The sequence below is a fragment of the Podarcis raffonei genome, chromosome 11, assembly GCF_027172205.1.
Source record: "Podarcis raffonei isolate rPodRaf1 chromosome 11, rPodRaf1.pri, whole genome shotgun sequence".
Lineage (NCBI taxonomy): Eukaryota > Metazoa > Chordata > Lepidosauria > Squamata > Lacertidae > Podarcis > Podarcis raffonei.
The window spans coordinates 24,070,242-24,087,473 of record NC_070612.1 but is presented as its reverse complement, the minus strand read 5'-3'; the positions used below and the strand labels follow the sequence as shown (position 1 = coordinate 24,087,473).

The 17,232-nt window shown below is 41.8% G+C and overlaps 1 protein-coding gene across 11 annotated transcripts in view; it reads left to right on the top strand.

The window, feature by feature from the left end:
• The window catches only part of PDE4D (phosphodiesterase 4D), a 634,082-nt gene that overhangs the window by 597,489 nt on the left and 19,361 nt on the right, over positions 1–17,232 (top strand). Inside the window, exon 1 of one of the 11 annotated variants that reach the window (XM_053408765.1) lies at positions 15,430–15,870. The exons of the other annotated variants lie outside the window; for them this stretch is intronic. Within the exon in view, the coding sequence (XP_053264740.1) occupies positions 15,823–15,870 (48 nt within the window). The 5' untranslated portion in view covers positions 15,430–15,822. Of the gene's footprint in view, positions 1–15,429; positions 15,871–17,232 lie in introns of those variants that run through there. 11 annotated transcript variants of the gene reach the window in all.

Genomic DNA, 17,232 nt, shown 5'->3' with positions numbered 1-17,232 from the left:
CTGGGAGACTGGTATGTTCTTGCCCTAGTTTTTGAACATTGCCATTTTTTTAAATATTAAATTTGTGCCCACCTGTTCTTTTCACTCACCATTTTTTCCTAGTCAGACAGCAAGTGATGTCATGTATGACACTGGAAGATCGATAGATCTACAAGCCTTTGATGGTATGGCTTAGGTCCTGTGGTAAAGTATCCTGAATGACTCTAGAGAGAACGGTGCATCTAAGTTTGGTGTAGAACCAGGATTCCTGCCTAAATTTGACAGTTCTTTGTACTGGTGGGTAGTCCTTCAGGTTAGAGGACAGTGAGTAAGTAAGGGCAGATTGTGAATGGAGGCGCATTGTCCAGGATGGGCTGTATATCTTTGATAATAATGGAGGAGTTCAGTGGGGAGCAGTAAGTGCCAACATACTGCATTTCTCTTCTGCCATTATAGTACTGCAGGCTCATTTGCACACTCTTATCACCTGCCAACATTTCCTCTTTTGATGTCTGCATAGGATAACAGGGTCATTTGTGATGTAAAAGAATAAATGGGCCCAAATCTGACTTAAAAAAAACCAAAGGAGGCAATGTTCAGAATCCAGAGCTGGAACATTTTCAGCCTCCCAGGACATGTCCTGCTGACTCGAAAGTCAACAAAAACTTCAAAAGAATACTCCATTGAGAAATAGAATTTATCAGGGCATTTGACTTTATTCATTTGGATTTTATGGATTCCTCCCCCGCTCTTGATACAAAATTAGCATAGCAAAGGTAGAACTGTTGTATTAAGCTACTTACTGCTGCTTGTGAATGGCCGTTACTGCATTTGAACTTCACTTAAAAATGTCCTAGGCCTGTTAATTCTCCTGCATTTCCTGGCCTTGTGTCCCTTCCCCCTGCCCCAGAAAAAAAAGTGTGTGTGCCTTAATATGACAAATGGCTTGAGGCCCACAAATGCTTCTGCCACAATGCATCTATTAACCTTTAAAGTGCCAGGAGACTTCATTGGTTTTTCTGCCACAACAGCCTGTCACGTTTAGGGTTGTATTTTAAACAGAGATAGAAAGTTCAGTAATAGAAGAAGGCACAGAGTGTTGGGCGTGTTTTAATTGATTTGATTTTTTTTCTCCCATGTTAAAATTTCAGCAAATATCATGTCACAAAATAGAGAGTTGGTTTAACTTAGTGGCTAAGGCTGCAATTCTCTCTATGCACTTACCTGTGAGTACTTCGAACTCAATTGAGGCATCTCTCTGTAATTTTGTTGTGAATCTGGAAGACACTGGTTTTAATTGCACTTCTGCCATTAACTTGCTTGGTGGACTTGGGTACTTGTACTGTCTCTCAGCTCTGTCCTGTCCTCTACCTGAAACCGTAGCCCCTTGTCTTTAAACAGTGGCCAGCAAGCCAGGTTCCCTGTGTCAGATCCAATCATTTGGTGGCCAACAGAACACTCACCATCAAATGGTAGCTCTCAAGTCTTTCTGGTCTGAAGGCATATGATGCAGCCACCTAGCTGAGCCTTAAGCATATCTGAGTCTGGCAAGGGGAAACGTCTAGGTGGAAGGCTACTTGGAGACCTAATGTATGTGTTAAGTTGTGGGTGAACATATCAGACGACACAGCGATTCTTCAAACTGCTCTTGTTTATTCATAGGCCAGAACAGAACTGAACTGAAGGGTTCAGCTAGCCTGCTTATATAGAGCTCCACTACAACGCAACAGTAACCATTTTCTGTAACTATCCAATCACTGAACGTCACTTTCGATCCCTTATTTGCATATGTGGACCTGAACTATCTACAGTATCCTCCTGCTGGCCCAGGGTGAGAACTTCAGTATATAACATGTATGCTGCCTCAAGTTCCATGACGAAAGAAAAACAAAATATGAATTACAGTATTTACATTAAATTAAAGTGCTACCCAACCCTATCAGCCCCAAACAAAATTTCTTACAAAGATTTGCCTAGTCCTTGAAGAAGAGCTTTCCAGTTACATAGACCCGTTGCCTATCATTTTGGCTGCTTTGGCTGTGAATCCCAAGGAGCTGTGCACATCAATGGCCAATGAATTGTCTGCAAAGGAAGCCAGTGGCAGTGTTACCTACTTCTGTCCAGTATGAATGAACAAGGTTTTGTTCAAAGACAAGCAGGAATTCAGCTCCATGTTAACACCAGCAGCTTCCTGACACAAAGGCTAACAAAAAAACTACACATGTGTAATGATAAATTCTTGCTCCGAAACCTAATGGTGGATTTTATAAAAGACATCTTTTCTAGGAAACAGAATTATTTGTTAGGTTATAGAAACAGAGCCATTGACTTTTCCTGTGTAAAGGAACACATTTACATTTGGATCGCTCTCTGTATGTGTAGATGGCACACAAACAGCTTTAATCCGTTTGGGAGCTTAGAATAATACAGAATTGAAGAGTTGGAAGGGACCACGAGGGTCATCTAGTCCAACCCCCTGCAGTGCAGGAATCTTATATTGCAAGCCTTTTTATATTGAGAAAATATAAAATATCTGCGTCCAAAGCAGAACAAATCTTCTGGGTTAAGTGAGCGCTGAATCAATTCTCTGCTGAAATAGTAATATTGCCCTGCTACCCTTTTCAGGAAGGGGGATGATAGCAGTGCTTCAACAGGAACTGAAGCTTGAGTCAACAAGTCTGTGTGGAGCAGCTTGCAATGTGCCTTTGAAATTCTGCTATCTAGTCAGGGTGATTTATAGGCTCTTGCTCTGGCATGTACATGCTGGGGCCCTACTGGGCTTGTTTGTTTTTGTGTTAGCTCGGTTACCTAGCACTCCACGGAGTGGTGGCTCTTTCCTTTTTTCTTTTTTTAAGTGACACACAAAGAATTTAGCAGGAATACTTCTTCAGAGTGAAGGGGTAAGGTGGCAGGCAGCTGGGGACAGGAAGGGGGTGGGAGAGAGAGAGAGAGAGAGGAGGAAAAAATCCTTCACCTTCTCTCCATGCTTTTATTTTAAATTCCCTTCTGCGCAGAAACATTTTGCGTTTGGGGTTAACATGCATTTTAGTTTCTTCATCTCATTTATGGCAAGCTATACATGTTACGTACTGAAGTTCTCACCCTGGGCTAGCAGGGGGATACTGTAGATAGTTTTCACTCAGGTCCACATATGCAAATAAGGGATTGAAAGTGACGTTCAGTGATTGGATAGTTACAGAAAATGGTTACTGTTGCGTTCTAGTGGAGCACTATATAAGCAGGCTGGCTGAACCCTTCAGTTCAGTTCTGTTCTGTTCTGGTCTGTGAATAAACAAGAGCTGTTTGAAGAATCGCTGTGTCGTCTGATATGTTCACCCACAACTCAACAATACAAGTAACGTTCATAGGAAACCAGGAAAGGGCTCATGAGCAATATTTGGGCCTGAGGCATGGCCTTGAAGATACATGATGCAGCAACCTTGCTGAATCTAAGCAGAAGCTTGGCCTGCTTGGTGCTTAGACAGGAGGAACCCTGGTGTGTTGCTTTGCACTCCATGATGGAAGGAACATGTGTTAGAAATGTAGTAAGGAAATAAATTGAACCTATGAAGACCTAGAAAAGTGTTAACTTAAGTATCGAAAGGTTCAGTTGATCAGTCTTCCTTTTATTTCAAGCTGATTTTTAGAAACAGAGAATTGTAGAATTGTAGAGATGACCCTGCCCATTGCAATGCAGGAATCACAGCCAAAGATGGTCATCTTAACCTCTGCTTAAAAACCTCCAATGAAGGACAGTTCACACCCTCCCAAGGGAGTCTGTTACACTTTCAAACAGCTCTTACCATCAGAAAGTTTTTCTTTATTTTCAGTCAGAATCGCCTTTCTTGTAACTTGAAGCCATTAGTTCAAATCCCACCCTCTGGAGCAGCAGAAAACAAGTTTGCTCCATCTTCTATGTGACCGCCCTTTAGATATTTGAAGACAACTATCATATCTCCTCTCAGTTTTCTCTTATTCAGGCTAAACATACCCAGCTCCCTCAACTATTCCTCATAAGGCTTGGTTTCCAGACCCTTGATTGTATTGGTTGTCCTCCTCTGTACGCGTTCCAGCTTATCAATATCCTCCTTAAATTGTGGTGCCCAGAATTGGGACATGGTACACCAGGTGTGGTCTGACCAAGGCAGAAGAGAGCAGTGCTGTTACTTACCTTGATCTGGACACTAGAATTCTGGTGATACAGCCCAGAATCTCATTATCATTTTTTGCTGCTTCTTCACACAGTTGACTCATGTTATGTTTGTGGTCTATTAAGACCCCTAGATCCTTTTCACATATACTACTACTGCCAAGTCAGGTGCGCGCCCCCCCCCATCTTATATTTGTGCAGCTGGTTCTTTCTGCCTAAGTGTAGAACCTCACATCTGTCCCTATTGAATTGTTAGTTTGGAACCAGTTCTCCAATCTGTTAAGGTCATCTTGAATCCTAGTTCAGTCTTCTGCATCATTAGCTACCCATCCCAGTTTGGTGTCATTTGCAAATTTGATGAGCGTTCCCTCAATTCCTTCGTCCAAGTCGATTATAAAGACTTTGAACAACAACTGGCCCAGGACCAAACCCTGTAGCACCCCACTTGCCACTTTTTTCCAGAATGATGAGGAACCATTAATGAGTACTCTTTGGGTTTGGTCAGTCAACCAGCTACAAACCCATCTAAGAGTTACTTCATTCAGCCCACATTTTAGCAGCTTCTTCGCAATAATATCATGGGGGGCTTTGTCAGAAGCCTTACTGTAATCAAGATACACTATGTCCTCAGCATTCCCCTGATCCACCAGGCTTGCAACTCTCTCAAAAGGAAAAAGGAAAGAAATGAGACTCGTTTGGCATGACTTGCTTTTGAGAAACCCATGTAAATGGCATATCATTGCAGGACACATTCCTGCAATACGTTCTTCGTCGCAGATATCACTGATATGAATGGAATTTCCACAAGAGCGTTGTCCGTGCTCTTGAGCTGCAACCACTTGTTGTACTGAGGCTTGTGCCAGGAGGACTTTCCTCTGGCTTTTGTCCAGGGCAAGGAGAACTTGTGCTTCAACTTATGCCCCATTTGCCCTTCAGAATTCTCAAAGCATTATCCTTCCTTGGGGATAAATCTTAGAAGCAGGTAGAAGAAGAAAGAAGAATTACACAGCTCCTACCCACGTCTCTCTTCCTTAGTTGCTGTTTTTTGGGGAGGTAGGGAGACAGGGATGAGTTTGCCTTGTCTGTGGTATTGCTGAGGTATTCATCTCAGAAACAACAGTTTTCCCAGACTCCACACGGATCTCAAGTGTGTGCTTGTAAATAAGAAACAATCCATGCAAAGCCCTGTAATTTTGCACTTACTGCTGGGCTTCTTCCAGCTGTTGTGTTTAAACTGTGCTAGAACTTTCTATGCGCCTAGAACAATGTGATACTTCCCACTTCTGCAATTGCCTGCTTCAAGGAAACGTCTTTTGTAGAAAAAAAATATATAGACCTGCAACTAAATGTTGCAGTGTGAAAAGTTTGTGTTTTCTGTTCCACCCCTGCCTGGTTTTCAGTCCAACCAGGATTCATTGGGCTGTTTGTGGCTCCCACCCCACCCCACCTACCCTTAAGATTTTAGAATGTCTGCAAAGCTTGGTGTTTCCCTAAACTTACTGATATCCCCGTCATGTACATGGATGGTGCTGTTTTAGCTACTTAAGGCAGTAGCACCAACCTCTGAACATAGGAAATGGAGGGAGCAATATGATGGGAGACTCTTAGTGGTTCAACCAGAGGAGTCTGAACAGTGCTATCCCTATCAATTCCAGCATCTAACTCAGAATGCCAACACCACAATCACTTTTCACTGTCCTCAGACTCAGCAGTAGCAGTGTGATTGTGCTTCGGGCTCAGGAGTAAGAACTGGAGAGAGAATATCAACTTGATGGACGGCTTTACTGCTTGTTAATCTCTTCTCCATACTCCACTCCTCTGGTTTGCCCCATAAAGCTTTCTAAAACAAGCTCTGGCATAAGAGCAAATGAAACAAAAGGTGTTTTTGTGTTGAACTGATATTTGAACATATCTGAGCAGTTCACCTGCAGCTAATGGTTCTGTCAGGAATGCCGTAGTCTCCCAAAAAGCGACATTTTTGTTTGTCTCTTTGTGTTCGTTTAAGAGAGGCCATGTTTAGACAAAGACTAAGATGTACTCAAACTGCTCAGAAGCGCTTTCAACCATTTCCTAATTGTCCATTATAAAATGTCTTCAGGTTGAAATCACAAGATTCAACTTTGTGCCATTTCATATACAGTGGTACCTCAGGTTACATACGCTTCAGGTTACATACGCTTCAGGTTACATACTCCTCTAACCCAGAAATAGTGTTTCAGGTTAAGAACTTTGCTTCAGGTTGAGAACAGAAATCGTGCTCTGGCGGCCCAGCAGCAGCAGGAGGCCCCATTAGCTAAAGCGGTGCTTCAGGTTAAGAACAGTTTCAGGTTAAGTACGGACCTCTGGAACGAATTAAGTACTTAACCCAAGGTACCACTGTATATATATATAAGAAAGGCAATTTCAATGCATGCTCACCCAGAGGTAAGCACATTGCATTCAGTGGCATTTAAGCTGCAGTCTTGCTCACACTTACCTGGGAGTATTGAACACTGGTGCTTACAGCGGAGAAAACATGCCTAGGATTGCACTTAGTTATGTCTTGTCTCTGGGTATATTCCCCCTCTGACCTGTCCATCTAAGAAACCTTGGTTTTGCCCCTGGAGTCTACCCAGATTTTTGTTCAGTTAAGTTCCTGAACTTGGTCCTTGGTCTACAAACTGCATGGGTCATTGGAGCCTTGAACAGTGGTTTCAGGGCTTCCTGCTGATTTCCCTGTGAGCCAAGACTTGGATAGAAAAATAGCCAACCAGCTTGCTTTTGCGTAATTTGTTTGCTCTTTGATGAGCAACATAAGGCAACATAAACATAACATAAAATGGAAACCGGCAGCTAACTTTTTGATTATCATATTCCTTTCCACCATGCGCAAGGCTCTGCTAGTATTTCTAGAAAGATGTGTACACCTGGTGAGCTCAGTTGGTTAGAGCATGGTGCTGATAATGCCAAGGTTGCAGGTTTGATCCCCGTCTGGGGCAGCTGCATATTCCTGCATTGCAGGGGGTTGCACAAGATGTTCTTCAGAGTCCCTTCCATCTCTGCAATGATTCCATTTATGACTGTGTGTTGGGTTATGGGCCTGTGTCAAGGTTTGATTTGATATGGCAGGATGACAACTCCTGATTTCCTCAGACATTAAGAATTTGGGGGCACAATATAACTAAAATAGAGAGGTTATTTAAGTAAGCACATACTCAAGTGTCACCCATTGAAATGGGTGGAACTTTTGCTGGATCTTTTGCTGTTCGGGATACAGCCTTTTATGCATCTGAGTACACAAAGAACTGTGGATTAGTTACAACAGTGATAACTTCACTGCTACCCCACAGCAGGTGAGAAGAACAAATGTTTCCTAAATATTCACCAATTAGTTTTTGTTGTCACTGAGATATTTTTAAATATTCCCAAGTAATTGGACTTTGATGTTTACTTGCACCTCATTCCTTCCCTTGCTTTCCAACTGGTACTGCTGTTTTATCGTTCTACGTGGGTTACAAATCTCTTTTGAGGGTGCTGGCCTTCTCCCATCAAGGTCTGCCGTCACTCAATTCCACACAGGCTACTTCATCATCTGTTTCTGTTCACATGCTCCTACATGCTGCTTTGGGACAAACATCATCAGCACTTCACAGTCTTGACCCTAAATGCCCCCTCCCCTCGCCTTAGGAAGTTGTTCCTCACATTTCTGGTTTCCTGCGTTTTTAGCTTGCTGACTTTATCCTATGTGTCAGCTTTGCCCATGTTCATTTCACTTCCTCTGATAAAAGCAGGCTTGCATGATGCTTCACCGATATCTGAATTTTTGTGGCAACCGGCAGTATCTTTTCCTAACTGTGACGCATCAGCTCATTGATAAAAGTTACTTATGGGGGGGAAAACACACCTCTGAAAGAGGCTGGATGAAACGGATTCTGTTAGAAAAATAAGAAGTGTAGCTGCCTTTTATCTCTTTCTCGCTTCTTTTTTTTAAATAGTTTTTTTATTCAAAATTAAAACAAGACATACTATCCCAAAACATATCATCCTTGTTTCCCCCCCCCCATTTTTCCTCCCTCCCCCACAAAACCCCCCCACCCCCCGACTTCCCTCAGTTCCAGTCTCTGGTTTCTCTAAGAATGCTGTTTTCTGCATGTTACAAAGTTGTATAGATCCTCAAACTATTTAGCTGATTATTATCAATAAAAAGTTTGTGAGTGTTTATTCAAAACCTGCCAAGGAGTCCAGTTCGCTTTGTTGCGTCTTCAGATACTTTGTAAAGGGTTCCCATTCATCCTTAAAGTCACAGTTATCCTTTCCCCGTAGCTTATATTTCAGTTTTGCCAGTTCTGCATAGTCCGTCAATTTTTCTTGCCATGATTCTTTAGTTGGCGTTTCTTCAGTCTTCCGTCCTTTTGCTACCAGAACTCTCGCTGCCGTTGTTGCATACATGAAGATGTTTTTCAGATTTGTTGGCAGGTCTTTCCCTACAATCCCCAACAAAAATGCCTCGGGTTTAACAAATGTTAAATGGAACATTTTCTTCAATTCATTGTATATCATTTCCCAAATTTTTTTCTTTCTCGCTTCCTTTAATGAGAGGCATTGACGCAGTTCACATGTAGCATACGAAGCCAAACTATGGCTTTGCATGAATGAGCAAACATACAGTCATACCTTGGTTCTCGAACAGCTTAGTTGATGAACAAATCAGCTCTCGAATGCTGAAAACCCAGAAGTAAGTGTTCCGGTTTTTGAACGTTTTTGTGGAACCCGAACATCTGACACAGCTTCCACTTGAGTGCAGGAAGCTCATGCTGCCAATCAGAAGCCATGCCATGGTTTTTGAGCAGTTTTGGGAGTCGAACAGACTTCTGGAATGGATTAAGTTCGAGAACCAAGGTATGCCTGTATACAGGTTCTGGAGCAAAGACAGCAACTACTGCGCTCCCCTTCTGGTGCACATCCTGGGGCGAAGCTACTGTTGGGCTTAGCATTGCATCCAAACTCAGGCCCCACACAGGTGATAACAATGATTTTTCCAGATTTGACTGTTTTAGCTGGGGCTGGTGGGAGTTTCAGTTCCTTGGAGGCAGGGCATTGCCTAGTATTTATCACCACTTCCTTTACCATAAGAAGCAGAAAAGCACATATTGGGGCTGCATCCTTTCACCATGTAATATTTTCTGTGCAATTAGTTTTTTCTGATTGTGCTCTAAACAGAGTCTCAGTATTTCTGTTGCTGCTTACAATCTAAAACCTAAATGATCCTGGCTGCTCTGCAGCGAAAAGCACATTTGTTGTCAGAAGCCGCCTTGATTAAGATTAAAAGAACATTTATAGGCAATAAACCAGAAACATAATCTCTCTCTATCTCTCTCTCTCACACACACACTTTCTCAATCACTCACTGTGTAATAACTTCATCCTGGCAAGTGTTGTGCAGCCCATAAGCCTTACAAAACCCACCGTGAAAGCAGTAGGCAGACAAGGATAGTATTGTGGAGTGTGGCCCTCTGATGGTGCCATTTGTAGTTTCACCCTTCTGGCCTTGTTTTGAAATCTTAGCCTGAAACAGGATAGCTGTGTTACAAATGCCGTCAAGTGAACATACTAAATGCATTTTGCTGGTTCGAGCCTTGCTTGATTAAACGTTTGATTGTAATTTATTGTTACTTTTTTTATTACTGTAACCCACGTATAAGTGGAAAGTCTGGATAGAAGTTTTTAAAATAAATAAGCGCTCTCTGCTTTGCAAAAAAAAAAAATCCTCTGCACCATCCTTCCCAACACTTTGCATACGTGTGGTGCTGAAACGTGGCTCTGTGTCCAACAATATAGATTTTTTTTCTTCCTGCCCCCACACCTGACACACATATCCAGTTCTTTTGTCCCTCTCACAGTGGAATTCCAAGCCAGCCTTCGTGAAAGACAGACAGGATTGGAGGCAACTTTGACAACGATTCGCCCAATCTTAATTTTTTTAGTAACTTGCTTTTATAACAGTACAAAATAACAAATACAGTGCAAAGGAGCTGTGCAGTTAATGTCAGTGTCAATTACAGATCCCATTGGCCCAGTCGTGTAGCAGAACAAAAATGAAGTGCTGATTGTGATATAAATAAGTTAGGCATATCTTCATAAGATAAATATTCTTAGCACTGCTTAGGGTGATGATATGAACAGCTCCTGTATAGGTTGTTGATGGGTAGGTGTACACATTGTCCAGAATGAAGAAATTTATAAATAAGGACTATAATTTAAACATAAATACAATACTCCTCAACATAGCGGGGGAGATTGGGATGAGGTAACCTGCCTGTGGTTCTTTAAACTGGATTTAAACCAGAGAACTCTTCAAAGAAATGATGAGCCTCTCTTCCTTTACATACGGGTAAATTTATTTCCCCAGTTTGGTAACATTTAAGAAGTCATGCAAAGCCACACTTTGAAGGCCTGAGCCTGTCCCTTAGTAGAGTAACCTGGCACCTTCCAGATGTTGTTGGATTAGTTGTGGTCCAGCCACATCTGGAGGGCACCAGACGGGTGAAGGCTTTAGCTGGTACAGTGAGTAAAAGTCATTTCCGATTTCCAACTTCTCTACAAACTGCTGTATACATAAGTCTGCTGTATATAAACACACAAACCCAAGACTATTGTTAACAGAAATATTTTACTCTACCTATTAATGATCGGAATGCAGTAATAATTGTACCTTAGTTTTCAAAACTTAAACAGCCTTATTCACAGCTGCAGACATACAAGTTGTAGTTGACTGCCGTGACTGAGCAAACTTTGCTAGGTAGTCTGCAGTACAACGGCGCTTAGAAAAAACAAAATAGCTGCTTTAAGATACTGTTTATTATCAGTAGAGGGCGGTATATGCAAACAGAATTGAACAGAACTGTGTAGTGTGCACAAATGCCAAAACTTTATACAGTACATTGTAAAAGTAATTATTACAAGTTTAATGCTGTCGCAAAATCTAGTAGATCAGACCATCCTATTTTTAGCTTTCTTGCTTCTATCAGTTTAGGCTTCAGATGGATCTAAAAAGAAATTGAAACATGGAATTTTAGAACCTAATTCAAACAGTTTCTCTGGTCTTCACTATCCAACAGATTCAGCCTTAGTTTCATTGCCACCCTGTCGTAAGGGTGCACAAGTTGACATTGTAAGGGTTCTGAAGTAAATCTGCCAAGTTTACAAATGTATTGTGCAAGACATGGTTAAGATACATCAGCTGAAAAAATCTTTGTAACACGTAAATTTCAACATGACCCTTGTGCATCCAGAGCGTTGGTGCTGGTGTAATTGAATCACTGATTGAGCCCCTCCTTCAGCTAAAACCAATTCATGTTTTTAATATAAATGTACTCTTGGGATTGTTTTCTTTCACTCTAAATGCTGTTGTGTGTAGTATCTAGGTCAGAGTCGCAGAAAAGCATTTCTGAGGAGATTAAAGCTGTGCACCTCTAGCTGCCTATTGTCTGCTCATTTCAGTTTTCCTCTGCATACTATGTAATTCTGTCTCTACAGTCATACCTCGGGTTACAGCCACTTCAGGTTGCATTTTTCGGGTTGTGGACTGCCGAAACCCAGAAGTACTGGAACCGGTTACTTCCGGGTTTTGGTGGTTGTGCAGAAGCACTAAATCGCACTTTGCGCATGCGCAGAAGTGCCGAATTGCAACCCGTGTTGTGAACGCTGCGGATCACGTTCGCAACCCGAGCGTCCACTGTATTAGCAAAAACAGCTCTCCTCCTCTGCCCTATTTCCTATCACTACAGTGGGAGAAATGTGCACAGGGAACAACTGAGTCTTATGCTAACCTAACTTCTGGAAAGTGCCTGCATGCATAAAGAATTTTGCACATATGCTTTGTCTGTGTGATCAAGGACCTGGTCTTTACACAAAGGAAGGTAAATAAATTCCACAAGTGCAGCAGAGCACATACTGCCTGGTGGTTGAGCCCTTCTCTTAATTCACTGGCTCTTGATTAGGACAAGAAATTCAAATTCTTTGCAGAAAGCTTTTCAGGAGGGTTGTGGTCCCCAAAATGCTGGGTCAGTTCTGCAGTTGATGAGAGTTCAATCAGGACTGAGCTATGTTCATGCTGCTGTGAGTGTACTGCAAATCAGGGGCTCTGAGTCACCATCTCTGCAATTTCTAATCACTAATGGTGACCAAGATCCCTGTAAATGACAATCCTGCATTTTGCGGGGTATCGGAATCTGAATTTATTTGACTTTCACACCCCCAAAATGTTTAAATTCATGCAGAAGGAAAATGTGACAATTGGAGAAGCTGCTTCCTTTAATAAGTCAAGGCACCCTCAGTGACATGTCATATTCCTCCTCTAAGACTGAAAGCAGACAATAGGTTCTGTCCCCTGGTAGTATATGCACTTACCACACTTCTATTAATAGATTTTTGCCATATTTTGCAAGTGCTTCAGTACCTACAAAATCTCTTTGACTAGGACTACTCTTCAGTCATTGTCCAGATGTTGTTCTTCGATAGAAAACTACATCTCACATAAATAATAAACATTCCTGTTATTTAAATTACCTGGTCTGGGTTATCAGTGTGAAAATAATAGACAGATTAATTACCCAATTAGGTCAGGCCAGCAGACAATCTAAAGTGGCTATTGTTGCTGTGGTTTGCTTAAACCTTTTGAATGTGATAGCAACCCTGGAATTAGGTTACTCTTCTCTGTTCAAGGAATAGTCCCTTAGGACGATTGTCTCTGAACATCCTATTCCCCGTATTATACATAAATGCACCTTAAGAGATCCTCAGTTTTTGTTGCTTGCTGGCCTTTTCTGTATAGTTTATCAGTGTCACGCTGATAATAGCCCTGGTTTATTATTTTAATCCTGAGCCTCACATGTTTTGGGGGTTTGTTAAAGCACCAAAGTATAGTATACCTGGAACTATTTTGAGAATTCTAATGCAAAATTTAGATTGCAGTACAGTGCACAGTTTCAGAGAGTGGGGCAGGTCCTACCCAGCCAGATGTCACCTTGGTGTAAAATCATGTGTTAGGATATGATGCCTGGATTAGAGGTAAAATGGACCAGGCAGACTTGACTTTACTTCATTTGATTTTTGAAATTTAAAGTCGGCTTTCATTTTGAAAGCTGGGGATAGCTGAGTTGGTAGAGCATGAGACACTTAATCTCAGGGTGATGAGTTTGAGCCCCGTGTTGGGCAAACGATTCCTACATTGCAGGGGGTTGGACTAGATGGCCCTCATGGTCCCTTCCAACTCTACAAATCTGTGATTCCCTGCGGAAAAGTCCTATTAAATTCAGTAGGACTAACTTCTCGGTAAGCATACATAGATGTGGGTTGTAAATTTTGGGGCTCAGGATTACGTAGAGCTGATTCACCTGAATGCTAAACCATACCCAGCTAAACCGCTGCACGATTTCTGTTCTCATCCTGAAGCAAAGTTCTTAACCCAAGGTACCACTGTAATATTTAATCAGGGCATGTACAGGTTATGGGGGGGGGGGATAAACCCTAGGCTCACTTGTATATCATGGTCTGGCATTGTGTGTTAACCAGCACACTGAAATTTTTATTGGGGGAGATGCAAACTTTCTTTATGATCGTGCATGGCAACATTTTCATTTTGGGGAATTACAGACAACGCCCCCACACTTATGTGGGGGTTATGTTCTGGGGCCCCACGTGCATAAGTGAAATTGCGTAAAGTGGGGTGCACCCCCCTTTAATAAGGAAGGCACACAAAGGGGAGAGAGAGAGCGCGCACAAGAGAGAGAGACTCAACCTGAAAATTTCTTGGGGCCTTTCCTTGCCTGCCTGAGGGAAGCCAGTTCATGTGGCAATGGCAGCAGCTGGTCATGGAGGGCCAAGAAGGGCACCCAGCAGAATTGGTGCCAGGATGGGGTTGTGGGTGCGAGGTGGAGAGCAAGGTAGATGCAAAGGTGTCTCCCACAACACATTTATGTACTAAGAAACTCACTACAGTGGTACCTCGGGTTAAATATGCTTCAGGTTACATACGCTTCTGGTTACAGACTCCGCTAACCCAGAAATAGTACCTCAGGTTAAGAACTTTGCTTCAGGATGAGAACAGAAATCATGCTCCGGCAGCGCGGCAGCAGCAGGAGGCCCCATTAGCTAAAGTGGTACCTTAGGTTAAGAACAGTTTCAGGTTAAGAATGGACCTCCGGAACGAATTAAGTACTTAACCCGAGGTACCACTGTACTAAATACTAAATATTTAATTAAGCAAAACGTGTTTCTGAAAGAAATATAACTCTTGCAGCACATTGTATTCTCACTAGATGTATCACAAATGGAGATTGCCGTTTGCTCTTTGGCCTAATTTCAGTGGAGATTAGTAACACACATATAAAAATCCCTCGTGGATGGTTTCATAAATTGTTAACACTGAAGTTAATGCTTCGTTCAGCTGATGGAGAGAGATGCAGTCTCTGAGATCTTACGACGCAGTGAAGAAGTTGATCTTTAAGGTGTTTCCGGATTCTGTGCCGAGTTCCCTGCAGCACACTGACAACGGCCATCCCTCTGTAAATTGATTCTGTTTGTGATGACGCAAAGAGGGGAAGCTGCAGTGCTACGGCAACTCTTTTGTTGACTCTGATTTCTTTGTTCATACTGCTTCACGAAATGCTTGCACCTGGTTTGAAATGTAGTACAGTGTTGATACTCCCAAGTGCTCCTATTTAATTTCTCCCTCTTTTTGGGACATACTGTATGTGAGCTACCAGGCTGACCAGAGGCTGTGTGTACACACCTAACAACGCAATATGGATGCTGTCAGATTGAAATGCAGTAGAATTGCTGCACTGGAGACTTAGCTAAACAGTTTTGCAAGGGTTTTCGTCACGTTTGGCTGTTTAAAAATAAAGTGCTCTAGAAAATGTGCTGCTTTTAAAATAAAAAATGCAGTGAACTAATAAGCCAATGACATTTAGCCTGAGCTGAGCAGTCACTTCTGCCTCGTTGAATGGGTGCAAGCTAGAAGATGCTACTGAGACACACACACACACACTCACAAAAGTTCAGCTAATTAATCATGTCTGCACAGAGGTAATGCTGCAGGGAAGCCATTATTAAATGGCATTTAGCACAAAAGAAGAGAACTACCCTTTCCCCAAGAGATTCACCTATGCTGCCCAATCAGAAACTAGCACACACATGTCATGGCTTTTTCTTCTGCTTTTATATATTTCGGCAGGGACGTGATTGGCTCTTATCTGAGATTAATGGGAGGGATTACTTGACACTGGTTGTAGCTTCCCTGCAGATTCTTATTTGGTAGGCTGTTGATATAGAGCAAGTCTCTTTCAGCAGCTGAGCATCTTGGCATACATAATTCATTAAGTCGTGGTGTTCTGGAAATATGCAGATCGCTTTCCGCTCTTCAGATTTCTCTTCAGCTGGTGAAATATGTCTTTCCAACCAAGTCCTTGAATTTTACTGCACTTTGGAATTTTGCAAATGGCTCTTATATAACCAGAAGATCTCACAACTGGAATGCCAGTTAGATGTTCTCTTGTGTACCTAATCGCAGGGAATCAATAGATCAACAAAACTAACAAACTGAAAAGCAAAATTCATTTAAAAGAATCCAGCATACTTTCCCCTGTTATCTCAATAACAGTAGAGGACTGGAAAATTCTGTTTTAAATTGGTAACCCTAAAAAAAATCAAAAATGCCCGAAGCAAACTATTTACTCTCAGTGTCTTGGGGCTACATAAAGGTAGGAATGTCTTCTTTTTTTACTTTTTAACCATTCTTGTCTGATTTGAAAGCATAATTATGAAAAAACAAGATTGTGGAAATAATTATTTGAAAGCTGTGGTTGTTTTTCTTTGCCTTATAGACTGAGACTGTGTTGATATATTAGAATAGCTTGTAATATCTAGCTGGTAGCAGTGGAAAGAGATCCTTCATTTTTCAGTCATGCCTGATTATGCCTATAATAAAGTTGAAGTCTGCTTTTTGGCGAATATCAGATTGGAACTATTGTGCCATATTCCATTAACCAAGGGGAACTTAGTTAAATAGATTGTGTGACTAATAATGGCTGAATGCATGCATTCATAATGCTTTCTGATCACAACGTAGATCTCTGTTTCCAAGGATGTGTTTTAATAGCATATTCTGGTTTCCTGTGTGTGACACACAGCTTCTGTTGATTAAATCTCATCTGAAATGATGGGAGGCGGAAAATGGTCTTCCCTGAATGTTGACCTGTCTTACAATTTATACATGCTGAAAATCAGTCTTGATTTACAAAGCTTCTATAAAAGAAAGCCAAATAGGCTTTTCTCTCTCTTCACACTAGCAGGTATACTGATTTATTCATCACATGCAGCATAAAATGCTGTGTTAGATTCCCGGAGTAAATCACGGGGTGGGGTGGGGGCATGTATATCTTCTCTGGGTTGTTCCTTAATTATATGCCCATGTAACACTTCCACATTATCCTCTTTTCCTTGATATTCATACAGTGTGTTCTTTAATGGTCCAGTAAAATAAAATCAGTGAGCTTCAGTTAAATGCATCATAGTGTTAAATCAATTGCAGTATTGGCTTAGGACCAACAAAGATGTCTTAGAATGCTCAACTTGGATATAAGCTATTTAGGTCATCAGGTACTTTGGTTCTAAAGCAGACCACACTCACCTCAACCCAATATTTTTTGTTTCCAGAATTTCGAACAATTCTCTTTTCAAGAACTGGTTTTCCCATATGCCGGATAACTTGTTTTCAAATATTACAAGTGCTCTGTTTATGTTATATTGTTAGAGGTGCCTTCTACTTTGCTCAGGATCCTGAGGGTTCTGTCTTCCAAGTACTCGCAATACTTTGCTCCCAAGGAACAATGCCGTTCTCACTTGGTCAAGATGAATATCAGCAAGGAGAATTCTGTGTGCAAAAGAAATCAGGCTTTCACACATGGATTTCCCAGCAAAAGGCTGCTCTGTGTAGAATTCCCCATCCAGCAACCTGTCGTGTGCATGCAGTGCTTCTGCATTCAATGCTGAACAGCAGATAGTTGGTTAGCCCTGTGTATCAAGTAGTACAGATAGCCTATGTGGTTTGGGCTGCTGGATGT